This window comes from Ambystoma mexicanum, chromosome 14, assembly GCF_040938575.1.
Source record: "Ambystoma mexicanum isolate Mex_15411 chromosome 14, UKY_AmexF1_1, whole genome shotgun sequence".
In the NCBI taxonomy this organism is placed as follows: domain Eukaryota; kingdom Metazoa; phylum Chordata; class Amphibia; order Caudata; family Ambystomatidae; genus Ambystoma; species Ambystoma mexicanum.
The window spans coordinates 155,392,547-155,415,286 of NC_090940.1; the positions used below are offsets into that span (position 1 = coordinate 155,392,547).

At 44.4% G+C, this 22,740-nt stretch overlaps 1 protein-coding gene across 2 annotated transcripts in view; it reads right to left on the reverse strand.

The window, feature by feature from the left end:
- The window catches only part of LOC138527536 (synaptosomal-associated protein 23-like), a 358,067-nt gene that overhangs the window by 182,441 nt on the left and 152,886 nt on the right, over positions 1-22,740 (reverse strand). For both annotated transcript variants that reach the window (XM_069638783.1, XM_069638784.1), the window contains exon 5: positions 972-1,089. In XM_069638783.1, the coding sequence (XP_069494884.1) occupies positions 972-1,089 (118 nt within the window). The remainder of the gene's footprint in view (positions 1-971; positions 1,090-22,740) is intronic.

Genomic DNA, 22,740 nt, shown 5'->3' on the forward strand with positions numbered 1-22,740 from the left:
AAAACAGACACCACGGTAGACTGATCTGCATGCAGACAGCACATGTATACAAACATGCAACAATGAAGCATCACCTTCAGAGCAGCTGACTAACAGGTTGTGTTACAAGAGTCTACTTGACACAACACTTGTAGCCAACGCTGAACAGAGAGAGCAGCCTCCACTGTTAGATCTTCGTTTTTAGTAAGCAAAGGAAGTGGGAAAGAGAAAAGAGAACAGTAAGAGAAGAATGAAAACTCAGCAGATTTAAAATATTAGTGACAGCACATTGTTAATATCTCAGTTGTTCATGCACACCACCACACACTGTAAATCCAATTCAAATTATCTGGAGTATTACCATTTCCAGAAAAACATCTGGGAAACCTCAGTGCCAAACTCTCTTTCAAAAATGTGGTTTACCTTTCATACTACGGTTACCTTTCGTTACAAAAACTATTCACGCTGACGTTCTGAGTTCTAGTTTTACATTTCTACAACCCTAATCACAAAAATCTTATACAAAGACCCTTTTTAAGATCAATTTCCACTTGGTGTGTTTTCATAGATTCCGTACATCAAGCATGAGATTGCAGTGTTAATCCATGAGCAACGCTTAGGTATTCAGGGGGAAGGCAGCTAAACCACTGTTCAACAGTGCTGCAAGAACAAATGTATGATAAGACACTGGTTTTCTTAACTTGATCACAACAATGATATTTGATTCATTTAGTACTTCATTGCCACACAAATAAAAATACATTTAAAGGGTAAACCTATGATACAAATACATTTTCTGGCTACCTACTCAACATTCAGATATTTCTGGTTGGAGCACATAGCGTATTACAATTAAGGTTTCGAAACTCAATTGCAAACGATTCCTTCTAATGACCAATACCTTTACCACTAAACATTCAGAAAAACTGCAAAACAGGATTTCTGGGCAAAAGCCTCCATTGGCCTACAAAGTCACATGACCGAATACTAACCTCTTGCCTGGACAGATGCAAAGGCCACAACACTTGTTGAGTTCAGTTAAGTTTTTCTCTGCTTCTCTCATGTCCTGGTTTATTTGGTCCATTCCAGCCTCTATATTTTTCAATTTTTCTAAATAAACATTCAGGAAAGCGCATTACATTAGCCTTTGCAACTTTAAAAACTAGCGTTATTCAAGCTTTGGCACAAGGTACATTGAATAGTAAAATAAGAAATTTTTAGCAGTCCAAAGATATATTTCGGAGGATATTCCCACAATTTATTTTACCATAGCAGTAAATGAAGAAAATTATTTATTTTATTTATAGGGCGCCAAACAAACACAAGATTACAATAGAAGAACGGGACAGACAGTTTAGCTAGACCACAGCATAAGAAGGGGCTTCACTCAAAGAGTTAAGGTCTAAGGGCAGGGCGGTCCATATTTTGGCTGAAAAGACCAGGAATGATCTTCGTAGGCCGTTGACCAGCTTGAAGCTCAGAGTTTTGACCAGTGCTTGTGTCGATGATCAGAGCCTCCTTGTGGGTTTGTAAGGGGACACCATGTTTTTAATATAGACTGGGAGGGTCAGTACTTTATTGTAACCAATGTATAGTGCAGACATTGATGGATGCATTACAATTGCAAACAATTGATAACTATTCTGAAAAGACAAAAACGTGGACATTTACTGACATTGACCCAAAAGTGCATTCATTTCTCTCTTGGATGGTAAACATCCCTGCTGATTGTGTCACATGAGAACATTCTTATACTCGTCAGTAAGGCATATTTCAAAGCTGGGTGGGGTAAACACCATGTTCTCAGACAATGGCTTGCTGTCTCAACTTCTTATCTTTCATCAATAAGTCTTCAGGAAAAGTGTCCTTTCTAAATTTCTCTCATTTGATTTGATGAGCATGTGTGTCATCGACTTGTTAATGTTGCTGCTATTGGGGCGAGTTTGGTCTTTATATCCCCCTACCCACTTCCTCAAAAAGACATGTTTTGGTACACTGGTCAGTCTCTAAGGTTGACAGCGCAGGGACAGATTCTTTTTACTGCAATAAAACCATAATATACTAAAAATGGCTGCTCCTCATGCTATACGACGTACCTTTTGTGCCATCTTGCTTTTTGGCAATTGTTTTACCCTCTGAATGCATAAACTCCAAAAGGAGGTAATACACTTTTATGGGACCCAGCCTTGGACTGCTGGTCAGTGATGCCGATGAACTGGAAGAGTGACTGTCTGGTTCCAATCACCATTCCAGCTAGGGATGTCTACTGCTGGCCAGACATGGGGCCTCTGGTTGTCCATGATTGGACAGCTACTACCTATTTAGTGCCTACCCTTTCCTTTGGTGGGGTGGGCTGGGCAGCCCCCTAGCCTGTTTGGATAGAAGGGTCTAGAGCATTTAAGAGGTTGAACAATGAATCCAAGAGTCAGAAGAACAAAGAAAATGCAGAAGAGAGCCAAAGAACGCCTCCCGAGAAGCCTTTACTGCCAAAACTATACTGGGGAACCTCTGGATCCGCTTTTGCCACCAGGGAAAACACATTGGGTGTTTTCCTCCCATAGACAGGGGGCAGGGGTATAACAGTCTTGTGTACCATCGGTGGACTTCGAAAGAGTCTCTGGATCCTCCTGGGGGCTGGCCATTCACTAAAGGGACATCAGCACTGCACCAGATACCGTGGCACCTGAAGGCTCGACATTTGGCAGACCCCTTCCTTGTGGCACTGAAACCTAGTTACCAGCAGCAGCTGCTCCACATTGAGAACAGTAGCCTGTCTGGAGCCCGAGTTCTACAGCCTGTAAAATTCAAGCCTGCTCACCTCGCCAATTTACCATCCCTGAAGAATCCTGGGAGTCGTGCTTAATCATGGGAGTCAAAGTGGTAATCTTTTACGATTGTCTATCCCATCCAGCTGGTGGATCCCTGGAATCATGTCTTCTCTGACATTGGAGATTGGAACTGCCGCTAATCAAACCTGACAGACTTCTGCACTTACAAATCCTGGATCAACTGAAATCGGGGCACAAGTAGTTGATCCCAGTGATTCCTACCCTTCCTGAGGGCACAGTAGTTTTGGGAATCAAAGTTTGTGACCAAATTGTACTTACCACTTTTGGTGCCAACCTCCCCCCCAAAGGTATTCACTGGCCATATCGGCCAATCTCTCCAACTACCCATAAGTGACTGGAGTTCTGGTCAGGAATTCCTTCCTGGGGATCCAGTCAGTGACCTGGAATTGGGATTTACCCCCTTGCTTATGGAACAATTATTTCTTGGTTAACCTCTATAACAAATGGGTTGGAGGGAAAGGTTTTTTCTTTTAGGGGTGAACACTGCATTATTCAGAATGTTTTTTTAAAATAATATGTTTTTTCACCATGTAATTAAGGCCCAGGTCGGTGTAGAATGCCCCTGTATTGGATGTTCCTTTGTAGCACTTCCATTTAGTGTCTATCAATGGTAAAATGCACTAAAGTGAGTTAGGCAGATTTTCTCAACTTTTCCTCCATAGTTTTCTATAGGACCCCACATTCTTTTTGCTGCGTTTTTATTCTGACCTGACATTTTGAAGTGAAGCCTTCAGCTTCACTTTTGCTCAATGGTATGGGGAAATTGGTGAGTCCTTCATACCATCAGTACTGGGAAACTAGGGTTCCCCCTTTAATTCTTCTCTTGCACACATCACCTTACAGTGCAGTGCAATGGGGATACATTTCTATCACCCTAGCTTTTTACACTTGGGATTTTTGATTACTTTTGTATGTGCCTAAAGACAAGCTTTTGGCAGCAGAGACATGTTTACTGTTTTTGCATTTACTTTGTGTGCACATTGTGTTTTACCACATATTGCTACTAAACGTGACTAGTGCACAAGAGGACTGTGCCACGAGATTTCTGCTTGCTTCTTTGGTCATATTGTTATTTGGCCTTCTTCCTGCCTTGCCAGGTCAGGAAATCCCTTATTAGTCCATGCACTTGCCAGAAGGCTGCTGCTTTTACGGGGTAGTGTTGTCTTTATACACATGTATGACACACAGGAAGGGGATGGGACTGCCTGGTCCTAGTCTACATACTTCGTGCCAGAGAGTCTAGGTGTGGGGCAAATGTGAAACCAATAGTTGTCCCTGATTGGACAACTACTGACGGTTGGAATGGTGTAGATCCTTACCATTGGGAGGCTTGAAATTACTTCCAGCTCGGATAACAGGAGGACCTCTGCAGCCATTTCCGGAGATCATCGCTGGAGCCAAAAATCACTTGAAGAATAGCAGCCTGCTGAAAATCAGAAGACTCCTCCTGAACTGGCCCAGCATTCCTTCCACTAGCCAGCCCTGTGCCTCTGCCCGATCTCCAAAGACCCAGAGCGGTGCTTTGTCCCTTGGACTAGTGGCACTAACTAGTCGACGCTTTTAAGGATCCTGTCCTTCTAAGCCTTCAGCTGTGTCCGTAGACTGCCCGGTGGACTGACCAGCTGTCTCGTGGGCTACCTTGCCAGAACCGTCGCTGTACCGCAATAGAGTCCGGGACTTCGGTGGTCGGCAGCTTGTGCACTAGTAGCCTTTGACCAGAATTTCAGCTTTCCACCTTCACAGGAATCTGTCCTGGAGCAGCCGCTGTGACCGGGACTGGAAGGACGTGCGTGTAGAGACGTCAAAAGAACTCACCTTTCTCCAACCTGTGAAGTGTCCTGAAGAGGCCTGCATCAGTGATTCTTGCATTTCTTCATTAACAGAGTTTGCATCTTGCAGCTGCACCCGACTGGAAGAATCTTCGAACCCGCAACTGCACCTCTCACCGGAACCAGCAGCGGAAGATCAAGCCCATGATGATCCACATCGACATCTGGGAAAATCTGAGTCAGGGAGGGTACGTAAACGCAGTGGGCCTGGGCACCCTGTCCTCCATAGGATAACATTGGGAACACGTTCCTTTGTTTCCTTATTCCATTCACCTTTTGGTCGTCAAGCCTGGGTCAGGTATTCTGCACCTAGGTTAACCTTGGGTCTGGAAGAAAAGAAAACAAATACTTACCCTCTGGTAAAATTGTTGTAGAACTTTTAAACCATCATCAACGCAAGCCTATTGAAATCAGCCTACAGAGAAGTCATACTGGTGTGAAACATTGTGGCCCTTGTGACTTTTGGGCACAAGGCCCCATTGATCTTAAAGTTTGGCTTCTTAAGTTATGTTATGGTCTTGTGATCTGGTTCCATCATTGACTGCATCAAAAGTACTTCCCTATTTTTTGAAGAAAGTTATTGGATGTATATATATTTTTGCCTACAGTGACAGTATATATTTTTATCAGTGTTGTGCAATAATAATACCTGTTAGATTAATTTTCCAGTGTGTTCAGAAGCCCTACAATAAATAACTTTTTGTACACAACTGTCTAAATTCAATTATTGTGTGCCACACTGGGTGTACTCATTGAGGGCCCCCGACCCCACACTCACTGTCCTAAGAATAAGCCTGAACTGCGCATCCACGTATCTTGTTTGGTTTTTGGAGTTCTGTGAGGGGTCAACAATGTGAGGATCACAACTGTCTACTCAAAATTCAACATTGTATTTTAAACAAACTTATCAAATAAACCTTAACTAAACCTACTTTACTAGGGGATTCCCTAGCTAGTCTAGGATCGAAAGGAAACCTTGTAGCATTCACAAAGAAACATGACAACAAAATAAAAAGGTTACCCAAGAACCAGTGTCTTGGATGACTTCTATTGGTCTTAGGCAGATATTGCTCCCCCAAGAATGTCCCAAAGTACATTTCCTCTAAGGAAAAGAAAGTCTTTAAAAAAAAACTTAAGTTCGAAAGAAACAAAGTTCACACAAATAAAAATCCACTGGTAACAGTTCCTTCTTTGCTTGATGAAAAAGATTCTCCTTCCCAGTTTCACAGAGAAAATAACAGCACCAATGGGGATTCCTGGATGACTTTCTTCCAGGAAGGAATGGGTAAAGTGGAGAACAAAAGTACCACTTCTGTCTACATCAACTCCTCTGCTTTCAAATTCTGCAGCGTCTTTTATAAACGGTTTGTCAGGATGCTTCTACTTAAGGTTTGCTCCCTCTTCAGCAACTCCGTTCTACTACTCTTACTGTGTGAGCAGGCACCCTTGGCGTACAGTGACTTTTACTACTTCCAACTGATACAGCTCTGACAAGAAATGTTGACAACCACAGTTCTGCTGCTGCTACTAATACTTCTAATGTTAAAACGATTTTACTGCTGCTACTGCAACAAGACTTCCACCTGTACAGGGTGGCAAGGCACTCTTCGCTCTCGTATGGCAAGAAAATGCAGCCTCTTTGCCTCTTCTTCTGTCTTGCAGCTACCACAGAATTTGCATCTAGCTTTCTGACCATTTCTTCTCCACTCAGTCTCAGCCAAGCAGATTGAAAACAACTTATTTTAACAAGCACCCAGCTCCCTTCCGCAGCTTCATATACACCTTTTCCTCCAATGGTTACCCCAAGCTGCTGTGCCACTCATAGCTTTGGGTAATATGGTCACCTTAATATTAGAGGACTCTCAGCTCTATGGGCTTGGGTAATGCTTGTTCTTTTATTCAGCTTCAGCCACTTCGACGACCTCTGCTTCTATTGTTCGATCAGTTACAAGATGTGGGTTTCTCGATGGAAACAAAATTAGGCACCCGCAACTTCGTTTTAGTCTTGAACTGCCACTTCAGAGGATGTTTGTTCCCAACTTTTGGTCAGCTTTCAGCCTCAAAGGTATCGGGAATGACGGTTGCTTGCACGGCCTCTTTAAACTGTTCTTGTAACCTTTCGGGCAAGTCATTTCGGCTTCAATGAGGTTACCGGCAACACTCTCCTTGCTAATAGTAGCCACGTAACTGCTCGGCAACAAGGTATTTCTAATAATGGGGAAAGGGATGCTTTCACAACACGCGGGTGCTTCAGCTTGTTAACATAGGTGTGTGTTACCTTTCCCTAATTAGAAAGACTTCCCACTTCTGTGAACAACTTCTTCTTGATTAGATGTATGCGCAAGTGCGAATAAAGCCGTCTACAGTTACCGGCAAGGTATTTCTGTTAATCTGGAGTCCGGAGCTTCCTTTTCCCGACTCCACAATTACGATGACTGAGGGCTGCTTCTGATTTCCGGTTTGGTTTCTTTTCCTGCTACTGCTACGGGCACTCTTAGGATCCACACCCCTCTGCTTCACGGGTATCTCTGATCCGGCCTCATTAAGGGAGTCTTCCACTTTCCAACTTCCCTGGGTTTGCTTCTGCACACGGGCCTTGGGAGAGCAAATGACTTCAACTCTGCATTCACAGCAACAAAGCGCACCTGGAAAGACTGCCGGTTTCTTCCAGTCTCTTCCAATGCTGCCACGGCCAAACAGGGTTTGTGAGCACAGGACCAACTCTGAGCCTGCATGTGAAATTTGCCTTTAATCTGCTCCAGCGTCCCTTCTGTGCTCACATCTGCTGAAGCCTTTTATGCCCCTGAGGTAGGTTAATTGGTTTTAGGTACAGGCCATTAGGACCAATTGTCTGACCTTGCCAAAACCTATTAGGCTTGCCTGACTGACTGACTGCTACATGCCTCTTTAGCCCTCCTCTTCTTCACAGTCCCTGATGGATTCTGGGACATGCAGTCCCCTTTAGATACATTCCATTTCTCCACTTCTTTGAAAGGTTTAAAGATGGATTTTCATCCCTTGATATTATAAAAAGAGGAATTATAAGGTTTAACTTTTTTAGAGACAGAAGGGGCAGGATAAGGCGCATTTTTACCGTTCCTGTTGGTATACCTTTGATATTGTGGAGAACGTGGGGGTATAAAAGATTTGTTCTTTGGGTTCAACACTAAAACTTGAATCACTCATTCAGGATTTACCCTTTCATCCTTAGTAGGAGTTTGAGATGCATCAAAATGACAATAAGGCAATTCCTCCTCCAAGTCTGTGGTTAAAGTCTTTTTTTTTTAACTCCACCCAGTTGATACACCACCCCCAGGATTGGGATAAGGAAGTGGCTGCCATCTCCTGGCCACCTGGGACGAGATTCTAGGCACGGCTTTAGGGGGGAATCCACAGTTCCCTGTTCACTATAATTAAAATCTGTCCAACAGGCCAGATTCTAGAAATCCACCTTAAAGTGCAACACAAGAATGACCATGTAGGTAAATTCCCTCTTGTGGGCTCCAGACAGGAGCTTACAAATGAGCAGGTAGTGTTACTTGGGAGGGGTTGGCTGTCTGGCATGCCTCTGGAATCCACATCCACAAGAATGCCCACAAAAGCGTATGTGTGGTAGCCACTACTGGTTAGCAACCCCCACCCCCAGAGTTTGAACGGTGCATCTGTGTATGATTTTTTAGTTTGGGGGTAACTTCTACCCTCTGACCTATAAAAGCTGACATTCTGCACTAGGAACTTTGTAGATACCGAAAGATCCAAGAGACACGATTGACCCAGAGGATGCCCATGAAAGCTCTGCGCCAGAATTTCTTGGGACTCTTACTACAAAGCTCTTCCTCTCTAGCGACCCGATGGAACCGTGTGTGATGCTCCATTCCATTAATACAGTAGGGACAATTGTATCCTTTCTTCAGGATGAGTTTTTGTGATTCCTGAAGTTGCAAGACTCACCTGTATGCTTGACCTCCACTGTCCACTGCAACCACCTGCAGTCCCATCAGGCTGTCCCATCTGCTGCAACATTTCCATGATAATGTATGTGCATAGCTGGATAACGGTAATGTCCTTTCAGCGTGGAGACCTGGAGCAACATGTGATGCTGCACTTCAGAACCGCAACCAAGTGCCTCAGAGCCAAAGGGCCACAACTGCCTGCACTTCCCCATAGGGTGCCTGAGTTCAGCTGGACATCAAGTCTACACAGGTCAGCGCTACCCGGCTGCTAAACTGCGACCCTCCCAGCCGCTGCTCAAAGTGTGCCACCCTACTGGCTATTCACAAGAACAGCTTTAGGCGTTTTACTTGGCGAGCATCTTCTTTTGGGGATCTGCAAACTCACTTGTAAGGCTTGTTAATGTTCTGCCAAATCCCCTCTACCTGTGAGACCCTCCAGTACATTTTGCTGGACTTCTGGACTTTTTTTCATGTTCTCCTGAACGAGGGGAGCCTCCCCCCCCACCATTCATTCTTTTTGCTCAGACCATGGGAAACCTGTTCATTGTGTTTACACCTTAGTTTTTGGAGTCTCTTTCCCCCATACTTATTAAGTCATCTGTGTTTCACTTTTGTAGCACACAGCACCTTTAGTGCAGTGTTGCTGGGAGCCGTTTGGGCTCTTCTTTTTATATTCTTTAATTTTCCTTAAGAACTACTGTTCAAGGGTAGGGGGGATACTTTTTTTTCCTTCTTAGCATTTCCTTTTGTGAGATCAGCACTCCCCCACCCTATGTAGAGTGCTGAGGGGTTAACGTGTCTCCCCTTTGTCACTGCTCCTGGAACATTTCTGTTACAGTGACAGGCATACACTTATGGCTGGTGACAGTGGGCATGTTCTACTGACTTGTGCCATTTGTACTCGCAGGCTGTCTCCAAAGCTGCGGTTATGCACAGAAGGGTCATAATGGACCCAAAATGGTGGCTTCTCTTTTATCGCCATTCCTTGGGTGTTTGTCCTTTCTTTGGCCTTCTACAATTTGGGGTGGGGGGTGGAGGGGAGATCCTGGTTTGAGTTCGGTATTCGGCAGGAACCCTTTGTGTAGCCCGCCAAGGCTCCAGAATGTCTAAGTACAGGAAGCAAGGGAGGATTCCGAAACTCCACTATCCTTTGTCTTCTGGTGTGCCTGAGAGAAACCAGTTCCCAATGGGGGGCTGGCTGGCCTGATTGGACAGCCATCCACCCCTTTCTTTAAACTGAAGAATAAGGCTTCCCTTATTCAGGAGAACAAGAAAAATGTCCAAAAGTCCAGCAAAAAGTACCCGGTGTCTCAGGTAGAGGGGATTTGGCATAAAAATGAAATATCTCCCTAATAATCATAACCCCCAGACTAAAGGACAGGTCCTGGATGGATCACTGGTTCCAGTTGGTCATACTTTCTGGAGAGACCATCAGCATTTTTATGTTGGCTGACAGATATTCTATGGTGAAGTCAAAGCCCTGAAGGATAATGGATGACTGGAGCAATTTTGGATTATCCCCCCCGCCCTTTCACCTGCATTAACTCTTGAAAGGGTTGAAGGTCTAAACTTCTTCAATGCCCACACAATGGCAAAGCACTCATGCTCAATTGTTGCCCACCTTGTTCCTCTATCTTTTAATTGTCTACTGATAAAGCAGATGGGGTGCTACTTGCCCTGGTCATCGATTTGGCACAAGACTGCCCCAATACCTGTATTGAATGCATCCGTCTGCACCAAGAAGACCCAAGTGTAATCTAGAGCTCTCAACACTGGAGCTTTACAGAGGGCATCTTTCAGTCCCTGAAATGCCTCCTCACATTCTTCATTCCACGTCACCCTCTGTGTATTTAGGAGAAGGTATGGTATTCAAAGGAGAAGCTATGGTCCCATAGTTCTCTATACATTCCTGTAGTAGCATGTGAGGCCCAAGAAGGTCCTCAACCTGTTTCTGAGTAGTAGGGGTGGCCGAGTCTTGTACAGCATGTACTTCGCTGGGTAAGGGCTTTATTTCACCTCCTCCTACCTCATGCCACGGTAGACCACTTTACTCTGACCAACCAGACATTTTGGCCTGTTGGACAGCTTGCAACACTTGTTCCAGATGGAGAAGATTTTCTTCCCAAGTGGAGCTGAACACTGCTATGTCATACAAGTATGCCATGCAGAAGTTTCTCAGAAAACGGGCAGGTGCCGTTTTCAGTCCAAAAGGCATGAGCTTAAATTGATACAAGTGTTCTGGGGTAGAAAAGACCTTGTTTCGTTTGCTTGGCCGGTCATGGCTATTTGCCAATAACCAAATGTCAAGACAAAAGTACTGAGGAGTTAGCTGATCCAAGTTTATCCACCAGTTAATCTTCCCATGGCAATGGATGGGCATCAGTCTTGGTGACTTAATTCAAGGCCCTATAGTCTATGCAGAACCTTCATTCTTTGATCCCTGCTTTTGGCACTAGTACAACTGAACTAGCCCATGGACTTGTACTCCACACCGTTCACCGTTGTACTCCGTTCACCAACTCCAAGATCAAGCATTTTGCGGACTTCTTCCTGGATGCGTTTCCTCACATGGTCCGACATTCTCTAGCTGCTGCCTTTGACAGGGACACTCACCAGTATCAATATCATGCTGACCCCAAGGGGTCAGGTCTGGTGTCAGTAAGAACAGAGAGGCATATTAACTTAACAGAGCTGTGCCCTCCTGCTGCAGCATCAGGACAGAGGAGAGTTTAACTCCTTCTACAGACCCATCTGAAGGGTGTCCTGTTAGAAGATCAGGGAAAGGCTCTCTCTCATCATCTTCTTGATCAGAAGCTAGAAGCAAAGCTCCCATCTCTGGTCTGGGGACATAAGCCTTCAGGCGGTTGGTTCGAAAGACCATAGGGGCCTCCTTGGGGTTGCTCAAGTCCACCAGATAACTGACCTTTCCAAGTTTGGCTACAAAGTTGAAGGGTCCTGTCCATTTGTCTTGTAAAAATCGGTTTTGTTAGGACCATAACTAGGGCTAGCTGCTCTGGAGTAAACGCCACCATGTTAGCTTTCTGGTCATGCCAATGATTGAGCAGGGTTTGACCAGCCTTCAAGTTTCTGAAGTTTCAGTCCTCATGTGTGCCATCTTCGGTCTGAACTGAAGCCTAGCAACCAGCAAGTCATTCGTACTGGCTTTGTGGTTGGATCACCCTCCAGCCCTTCATTAATCAGGGCGAAGGGGGGCTCTGACTGGATAGCCATAGATGAGCTCAAAGGGTCTAAAACCCACCCCAGCTTGAGGCCCCTCTTTGCAAGCAAAAAGAAGGCATTGCCACTTTCTTCTAAGGGGTTCCTCTAAAGCACCCATTGTGCTCTTCGTGGTTCTGTTAAACCTCTCCACCAATCCATTGGTTTGGGAGTGGTAGGATGTTGAGAATGTATAGGTGGCCCCACAGGTGTTCCACATGCAGTGGGACAAAGTTTGACTCATTAGGAAAACCTACTTTGGTTAAAATACCCAAGTAGGGCCTAAGGGTGCCACATTCTTGATTCCACTTTTGCCAATTGGCAAGAATGGCAGCTCCTGCAATGCTTATCTACTTCTGTGCCCATCTTGGGCCAGCAGAAATACAGAGAGTGCCTCCCTTTGGACCTTTTTGTACTCAAATGACCAGCCAGCGGGATCTCATGGGCTAATGGCAGAAATGTGAATCTTACTTCCTGGGGTACCACCAGTCTCCTGAGATCACCTGGAGTAGATTCCATAGGCTTGCTGTAGAGGAAACCATCCTCCCAGTAGAGTCTATGCTTCCCTGGCTCTTGCCCTTCAAGCTGGGAAGCTGCCTGCTGACACAGACCTTCAAGAGAGGGACACTCTCTCTGTCCCCTGCTAAAGTCTGTTCTAGAGGATCCACCTTCTGCAAGTAAATCTGCAGCTCAGGATGATGTCTAGGATTAATCTCCTCTATGCAGGGGAGTGGAGTCTCCTTCACCACTGTTTCACCACTAAGGGGGTTTTCAGGCGATTATTCTTCTGCCAGCTCAGCTTCAGCTGGAGTCACTGGGGTGACCTGGAGCTTTATGACAGCTCTGGTCTTTGAGAAGGGTTTGGGCTTGAGGCCCTTTTTTCTTTTTGAGACTCTAGATTTCTCCTTGGTCTCCTTGTTGGAAGATGTGGGTGATAGGCTTTTCTTCACTGGAGCAATACTGCATTTATCCTCGATTTCAGTGGGAAGGTCTCTTAAGGTTGCCATTCTGGACTGTCTGGTCAGTTCCTTTTTCTTCTTGCTAGGGCGCTTGTATGTGCTGGACACTACAACCAGGGTCTTCAGATCAAGGTTCTGGTCGTCTTTGGTTCTTCTGTTTGAGCCACCCCCCGATGTGCTGAGACCTTCCTGGGCTGCAAATTGTCAATACCTGGGGACCTCCGACCATATTGCAGGGCATAGTCTTCCTGTGAACAAATCCTCCCAGAACTTTAGTGAGCTCCAGTTGGACCTCCAGAGACAAGATCCCTCTCCTCGAAGTCCCCTCACCAGAGTGCAGGACCGAAGAATGGAGACAGATTAACTGGGTGGTGAAGGTTCATCCTTGGAGCCTGTGAAAAAGGCACCAAAACTGCAAACCAATATTTGAGCATAAAGAATCCTTTGCTGCGCGTCCTTTCTCGGACTGCTGCGGCATACCTGCCACAGTCCCTCCTTTCTTCACCACGACCGGAACAGGACACCGGTTCCACCGCTGCTGCATCGTAAAAGAATCCAGCTGCATCTTCTTTACAACTCCTCAGGTACTGTGGCACTCGTGGTAGTACATACTTCAAGTCATTATGTCGCTCCTTTGCTGCTGGAGTGCTGATTCCGGTGTTTGCACAGGCCCAATGTTTGTTCGCCCATATGGAGCCTTTCCAACGGTCCCCAGAACCTTTTGAACCCACAAAAGCATTTTACTTACAACTGAAAAATCCCCTGTAACTTTGCCTTTTCTGCTGCTTTGCCTTACCTGCTTTACCTCCCAATCTGACTTTGAAGAACTCGGGGATGGACTGCTAAAGCCTTAAGGGCTCTGAAAAGTAATAAAAAAGTCTTTTAAAGTATTGCCCTGCTATGGTTGGTGTGGTTTAACCTTTTTATTCCTACAACAGAACATTTTCCGAGTTGCTATAACAAGTGGTTTTACTTACTTTGAACTGTGTTAATGAACTGATTAATTCTTGACTTTTGGTTTACTCAACTGAAGTATTGTAATAAACGCTGTTAATTTGGAGCCATTACACAACGGATTGGCAGCACGGCATCCATTTTTTCCCCATAATATGGAGGACTCGAGCATCGGTGTCAGCGGTCTAGTGTCTTGGGCCAGTGCTAACGTGCCGGTGGCCACGCCTCCCGACGCGTCCAACGTATATCCGGAGACGCGGAACGCAGTCCAATGCGTTGCTACTCTCTTTCGAGACCAGCCGCGCTCAGTAAGTTCGCTCTTCCTTTTCTATTTCACTTGTAGGGCTTGTCTGATTTAACATTCCTGCCTCTACCCAATCTTGTGCTTCTATTCGAGCATTGAACTGTTCACCTTTCTGTTCCCTCTTAGTCTTCAGCTTCAGGGACTCGCCATTGCTCTTGGGTAAATACATGCGAGCAGCACAGAGGAACGGAATCCTTTGCTAGCAGTGATCCTGCCTGGTAGGCTTAGGCGGGTTCCATTCTTTCGGGGTCAGGATATTTGTATCTTTAACACGCAGAGCTCATTTTCCCTGTATTGTTATGAGGCGATTATTCCAAGACAACCACAAGAAACGCCTTGATTCTCATAGCCCTTTCTTCGGGAGGACTTTAGCGGGCGACGATCCACGACTGTCTCATTCGAAATGTAAGGAACCCAGATATAGATACCTAGGAAACCCTGATATCTACCTTTCCTCCGTTAATTAACATTTTTGTCCATTCTTTCAGTCCGCTTGCCTTTATCCTCGATCAACTCCCTCTCTTTCATAGCGGGACTTTCTATATTCGACATTCAGAGAGATCTCCCCTCTCTCCAGAAATCTGGGTAAGCCTTCTCCAACTCAATTTCTCTCTCTCTCTCCTTTAGTGTTATATGGTCGCTAATTTCTGACCTCTCACTTCTTATTTTTTGGCATATTCCTAGTCATCATTGACCTGGAGAAGTACACAATCGCCTTTGAGGGACCCCACATCCCAACAACATCCGGGGAGCTGTATTCCGGAGCCCTTGAACCCTAGCAGCTCTTCTCAGGGTTTTCTTCCCCTTTGGAGTTTTCCCTGTAGGTCTCACCAGACTGGTCTTTATTGTACCGGTATGTGGAAGGATTTCTAGGTAGTTCCCTACTTCCATCAGACCGGGAGGAGTGGAATTACAGGACAGAAGACAAGGTAGGTGCTTCCTAGTTGATGCTTGAGCCAAGTAAAGAAATTCGTTATAATCATCATTACAAGTATTGCATTGGTTTTCTATTGTGTTGATTAGTTTAAAAAGTACTTACTTACCCGAATAACCTTACCTTGTGTTCATAAAATAAATATCTATTTTACTATAACTACATGTGTGTAAGAGTTTCTTTGGGCTTATGTATTTACTGAGTTGATTGTACTTACGTACAGCTCACATCTCCCTCCTAAACTGAGCCTGGCTGCTCTGCCATATTACCAAAACCTTAAGTAGTACAGACTTATACTAGAGGTTGGGGCCTGTATACCAAGGGATAATTTTATAAAGTCTAGACTTAAGGAAAACTCCCCTAACAGTTACTTTAGTCCTTGGCTGTGGAGCTCCTGTGCTGAGCTAGCCGGTCCAGGACCAAACTAACATTTCTTGCTGGTGACGCCAACAGTCAACTCTGCAATCTTCCATTCTGGGGCTTGTTGAGGGCAGCTCTTGTGCTGGACGGTCTCGGGCAAGCCCTCTAACCCCGCTTTGGTTCTTCTTTGGGTCAAACTATCTTTAGGGCTCCGCGTGTAGACCCTTTTGCTTGCTTCCCTAGGATAAAATTGGTGCATTGTTTCCTATGAACCCATAGACTTCACATTGGGACTTGGGGGGGTGCGGTTGCATGGAGGCAGTAATTGTGTTTCTAAGGCCTGTGTGTCTCACGAAAAGTCAACTTGGGCGCCTGTGAACTGGTGCTGGGGAGATACTGAATATCCCCTTTCTCATTTTAAATGTAACATTTATGTTACAAGGACAAATTTATTGTGTTTTTTTTTCTTTCGCCATTTTAGTGTCCCTTGTCCTTTCTTGTTCCTTCTGACATCCAGGGCGTGAAATTCCTTAGTGTGATTTTCATCTTCAGCAGGAATCCTGTGGACTCGCTGCCCAGGCTCCAGAGTGTCTGTGAAGGCAGGAAGCAGGGGAGGAGTCCAAAACTCTGCAGCCCCTTGTCTTCCAGCCTGACTGCGAGATTCCAGCACTGACTGGGAGGCTGGCTGTCCTGTAAGGATTGCCAACACCCCCCAACCCCAAGTTTAAAATGTTGCAAAGCTGTTTATTGGCTGGGATCCTGCATAAAAGTCTGATCCTGGTAGTCGAACACTGGAACCAAAACTGAAGAGGAAGAGGAAGATGAAGATGAAGAATTCACGACTGAAACGATATCCAACGACCAGAGAGCCTGCTGTGTAACCGGAGCCTACTGTAGCCATTCCTTCCAATCAACCTGAGGACTCTGAAAATGACGAACCCCGAACCAGAGCATGGCGAGACCCACTAGACTCAAGAAGACCTGCATTTTGAGCCACCCCACGCCGTGCTGAGACCTTGCAGGGCTGCAATACCCCAATGACCTGGGACCTCGAGCCATTGTGCGGTGCACAGTCTTCCGAATGCCGAATCTCGCTAAAACTGTGGGCATCTCGCTGGATCTCTAGGGGCACGATTCCAGTCTGAAAAGTCCCCTCACCAGAGTGCTGGACTTGGCAAACAACGAGAATCCAACCAGTAATATTCCGTCTTCTTCTGTGCTCCTGAAAAAGGTGCCAAATCCACACAGCCACATCCAGCCGCAAGGAAAACCTTGCCTAGAGCCTTCCCCATGGTCCGTGCTGCAAAAGTAGTTCCAGTGTCCTGTCTTCTTAATGAAGGAATTCAACAACTGGGTTTTGGGCTGCAGATCCTGAAGTCCTCCTGCTGCAAAATCTTCTTCTATGCTGAGGTACTGTGCTGGCTTGGGTATTTACTTACCTTAAGTCTCTTGTGATTCCTGTTTAGTTTTGGGGCATTTTCTGTGATTGAGAGGCCTCTTGTCCAGTTAACCCAGGCCCACTGCTGGAATCCTCCTAGGGTGTCTTCTCTGAAGCCCCTGGATCCTCAACTAACTCTAAAGTAAAGTACTTAATTGTTATAACAGTCTTCCTTAGGAACGCTGACTTTTACTACTTACAAACCTACCCTGACCTGCCTGTTGGTCACTAGACCCTAGTGACCCCCTTCTGCCACTGAGAACACTCATGCTCCAAGAAAAAGGAAAAGACTTCTAAGGATTGATACTTTTGCCTACAAAAGAGAATACGTGTTTAAAAGTTACTTACTTGCAAAATAAGTTGTTTGGTAACCAACTCCGAGAGTGAACAGTTAATAATAGCCTTAGACATTTTCTGCCATTCTGAAAAGTATTTGTAAGGTTATTACTTACCTTAGAAATGCTCTGCCATTCTGAAAAGTATATGCAACATCTTTCTATCCTTAGAAACTGTTTCGCCATTCTAATAGAAAGTAGATGTGATGTTATTTTAATTACTTTTAAATTGGCTGCGACTCTTTCCCAAAAGTAATGCTGTTGGCTTCACTAACTATTTCTTTCAGACAATAGGTGTATAAGATTCTCTACTGGGTCTTGCTTCCCCCGACTTGCTTAGCCTGTCCAGAATATGTCTGCTTTAGGTTTTACCTACCTAGAATAACCTTGAGTCATTCATAAAGTGTAACACTGGGTTTTGCTTCCCCTGGTCGGTTTTAGACAGACCCAAAAACAATCTGAGGTGTATACTTGCCTTTAAGTTGCTGATAGCTCCTTTAAAAAGTGTATAGGTTTTACTTACCTTGAGTAGTTTGCCATCCTAAAATAAGTTTCAAGAGTTACTGCTTATCTCAATCTGTGTTTTACTGTTCTCAAAAGCACCTGTAATAGAATATTACATACTTAGATTTTACTCACCTAGTAGAACTGTGGGTTATCACAGAAGGTATAGGTTTTTACTGTACCTAAAATAAGTGTTCCACTACCCACAAAATGTATATTGTCCAGTTAGTTAACTGAGTGATTTCTTGCGGAGCTGAAACGCGTGTATTGGGTTGCTTTTGGTACTCTTGTTCAGAGAGGAATTGCCATAGCATTTCGGTGCTGGACTGCCCATGTGGGCGGGACAAAGACTGATATGCAAATGGATATTTCCCATCTGTGAAAGGTACAGTGAGCAAAAAGCATGTGCTGCAAACTCATCTCAGAACAGGTTATCATGCCATGTTTGTTCTGGAGAGGATCGCATGCTACCTTCTTTGAAATGTTTACCTAGAAATACTGTTCGTTTTCTAAATAAGGTGTAATCCTTTGGTCTGTGTACTTTAAAGGATAATGTTGTTTTTATAGAATTGTGGTTATACATAATGTGATAGTACTTATTTCCTCCAGGATTTATCTGGGCCTACTTGAATTTAAATAAACCATTTATTTTTACAATACATAGTGTTTAATTGGACCATTTGTATTACAATTTATTCGTACTGATTCTACAGCCCTCTCTCCCTCTTAAAATAAGCCTGGCTGCTCAGTCTACGCTACCCTGAACTCAGGTGGTACAGCCTTATACTAAGAGTGGAGTCTTGTACTGCCTCAATTGAATGGTTTTACTAAGCCCTTCAGGTAAAATGTCCTAATCATGTGTACTTACCTGTATTTTTTATCCAAAGACCATGCACAACTTTATTATATGATGAATACATTTATAGAAATAGTGTTTGACCATTCGTTTATTGTGTGATAAATGACATGATTTACTGTACTCAAAGCAGTTCACTCCTACTGAAGAGTTACCTTATCTGTGTGTGCCTTTCTACCAGTGAAGAGTCAAACTAATTAAGTAAACTACTAGAAAGCCATGCAAGAGTGATATCTGGACAATAGAAGTAGAGGTTAAGAATGAGCACCATAACCAGATAAAATGTGATGGGTTGTGCAGAATCAAAATACACAATTCAAAAAGGTTAAAACAAACGTACTGTCCAGACAAAGGGATAATGTATCAACTAGAAACCATCAACATGTTAAATGAGCAATTATTGCAAAGAATACCCATTACAGGGATAAAAACAAAAGATATCCAACAGGGCTTTATGGTTAGGATCCCACAATAAATGTTTTTCATAACAGCATGTAAAGTATAGAACTGTAAAAACGTAGAAAATGCCCATGTGGATGAGGTCCTTAGGGAATCAAGGCCGATCGGGCTTGGCAGGAGACCTAGCACACATGAAGTGGCAGCTGAGGTTTTCTGGGAAAAGTCGCCTTCACAGTGAGTAATGCTTCTCAAGCAATAGTTGTTAGGTGGGTGACAAACGTTCCTGTGGAAGGAGGTTTCAGAGAAGACACTCTGGGCCAACTGGGTCCCAGAAGACTTTCCCAGTAGGCACTCCCAATCTTTATATATATCAAATTCCTTTTATTTAGTAGGTTTCCTAATTTCTGGCAACCAAGGGATCTCTAAATCTGATTGATCAATGCAAAAGTCTAAATCTGATAAGTTGGCGGCACTCAAAGTTACATCGCTGATGGACTTTAAGAGTTATGCTTAAGTAGAAAATGCTCTCCTGGCATGAGAGTGAAAACAAACAGAAGTTATGGGAGCCTGTTAAAATAAAACTCCTGATCGCTGTGGGAAGTCCGAATATGAGGACTGCAAAATATACTAAATAACTAGTTTGGGATCAAAGGAGAATATCCAACCTCTGTTGGCTTTTGGTCTTGGTGATGAACACTATTCACCATAAGCTTCATTTTTGTTTCCTTCTGGCCTCTCTGTCCCCCTGCCCACATTCCAGTTACTCACCAAGCCCGCCCGCCCCCCCTTGCTATGTTTTAGATGTTCCATTACCAATAAAACAAACTATATAAATCAAATGATTAATACCAAAATGTGTCATTTGCGTAGAGCACAGAATCAATGCAGGAATTAACTGATATGAGGACATCACGTATGCCACACTTTTACTTTGGGAGGAATTGGAAAGTTGTTCACTTTCAGATGCAGGTGGGTTTCTGTAGATGCCTTAGCATCCAGTGCAGTTTACCTTAGACAGGTTTTTCTTCTTTGCAAATATGAGCATTCTGTTCCTTCATGCACAGGGGCGCCACAAAGGCAAGAGAACAAAACAACTCCATGAAGAGTTAGTTTGAGGAGAGTCTGAAAGTTGCAGGGTAGATGTGTTTTCTAAACATCATTGGCACACGTGTGGGTCAGAAGCAGGTATCATACATCCAAATACTTCAAGCGCCTCATTCTAGTAATGCAGCTATAAATATAAATGCCCGTTAGGTTAGATTTTCATACATATGCAAAATCTCCCGCACCCGTGAGACCCCCAGCACTTTTTGTTGACTTGTGGATTATATTTCTATGTTTGAGTCAGTGGGAACCTTTACCCCCACTCACCTTTTCTTTAACTATTTCAATGGAAGCCATTTATGTGACTCCATACTTAACATTTTGGGCATCTACATTTAATTATTGCAGCACACAGCACTATCTGTGCAGTGTTTCACTGGGGAGCCCTTTGGGCGTCCCTTTTTTATGTTCTCTTGGGTTCCTTGTGTGAACTAATGTTAGAAGGATACTTTTTATCCTTTCGCCAATCCCCAATGTGGGATCAGCACACCCCACCTTATGTGGAGTGCTGAGGGGTTACATGGCATCCCCTTTCGAGCTGGTTCTGTAACATTTTTGTTACAGTCTTTTACTTACCTTGCAGAACACATGTTCTCAAGGGTAGAGAGGATATTTTGTATACTCTATATTTTATATTGTGAGATCAGCACACCCCACCTTATGTGGAGTGCTGAGGGAATCCACTGTATACCCCTTCTCACTTCTCCTGTAACATTTATGTTACAGTTACAAAGATACATGTATGGCTGGTGGCAGTGGACGTGTTCTACCGACTTGTGTGTGAATTTTACTCGCAGGCTGTCAACCGAGTTGCGGTAATGCACAGAAGGGTCATCATCTACAATGGTGGCTGCATTCTTTTTTTCGCCATTTTTCCTGTGAGTGTCTCCTTTCTTGGTCCTTCTGCTGGCCTGGGACGAGGAGATCCTGGTTCGATTATGGTCTTCGGTGGGAATCCTTTTTGAAGCCTACGGAGGCTCCAGAGCGTCTGAACACAGGAAACGAGGGAGGAGCCCGAAACCTCAGTCCTGTGTCTTCTGGCATGCCTGCCTGAAACCCGTCCAAACTGGGAGGCTGGCTGTTTCCAATGTCTGAATGTAGCATGTGTGCCAATTAGTAGGGTTCCTGGATAAATGGCCTGGATCAGAAAGTGAAGTCAAGTCGACAACTGGAGCCGAATCTGATGAGGAGGAAGAAGAGAAGAAGGATATAGCAGATTCCAGCGACCGGAGATGCCTGCTGTGTAACCGCTGCCTGTGCTGACCCCTTCTTCCATGCGATAGAGGAGTTTCGAAGACAGCGGCTTCAAACCTTGGACTGGTGGGACAAATCAGTCATAAGAGGACCTGCATTTTGAGCCATCCCACAATGAGCTGTGACCTTTCTGGGCTGCAAACCGCCAGTATCCCGAGACCTCAAGCCTGAGTGCTGTGCAACGTCTTCCAGTGAACGAATCTCGCTGAAACTTTGGTGGACTCCTGCTGGACCTACAGACGCATGATCCCATGCCTTGAAGTCCCCTCACCAGAGTGCTGTACAGAGACAGCAAGATGAAATCGATCAGACGACGACTGTTCTTCATCTGGTACCTTGAAAAGAGCGCCAAGTGCACAGAGCCGTGAGAAGCACTTAAGAATCATCTGCTGGGAGCCTTTCCTCTCGACTGCTGCTGCAATTTCCCATCCAGTGTCCTTTCTTTTGTCACCACGACTAAGAATCCAGAGACCCGGTCCTGTGCTACTGCATTGTGAAGGTGTCCTCCTGCCTGCAAGCTTTTCTTCACTGTGGACGTACTGTGTGGCTTGCGGTTGTGTCCTAAAGTACTTGCCTAAAGTCTTTGTGTCGCTCCTGTGTGGCTAGGGTGGCGATTCGTGTAGGTGGGAGTTTGCCCACACCTTTCGCCCAGGCCCAACGCTGTAACACATTCAGAAAGCCTTCTACGAAGTCCCTGAACCATTACCCTTTTACCAACTCTAAAGTACTGTACTTGTTTTAAGAAGAGATCTTCTGGAACTTTGATTTCCTACAGTTTGCCTGTTACTGTTCTGCCTACTGATGGCCACTGGACCCCCAGTGCCCCCTTCTGCCTCTGAGAACACTCATGCTCTAGAGTAGGGAAGGACTGCTAAAGCATAAGGCATCTGTTGAGGAATGAAGTGTTGCAAAGTACTTAATTGCTATGTGTTTGTGCTGTAAGACATGCATTCTTCACCGTAACAGCAATTCTGAAGATAGTATCTGCTTAGATTCACATGCTGTGCATGTAGCCCGGCATATAGTGTTAATCTCGGAGTATTGCATCTTCCTTTGCAAAGTACTTGCTATGTGTTGGTGCTTTAACTATATATTCCTGAAATAGAATAAGTTACGCTATTTCTTACCTTAGAAGTGCATACTGCCATTCTGAAAAGTATTACACCGTTATTTTCTTACCTTTCAATTTTACTCTACTATTCTAAAAGATAGTGTTGGTTTAACTGCATATCCTGAAACAGAATAGGTTACATGTGTTGCAAAGTATTTATCTGTAAAGGGTAGTAGTGTAATTGTACTATTCCTAAAACAAAATAACTTACCTAATTGGCCAGGTACTTACTTGCAATGTTTGTGATATAACTGAATTATTCCTGAAACACTAGTGCAACAGTTTACTACTAATAGGTTTTTACTCACCTTTAAGTGCATACTGCCATTCTAAAAATCTAATAATGTGGTTTTACTTCCCTTGAATTCCATACTGTTATTCTAAATGTGTTATATACTTTGA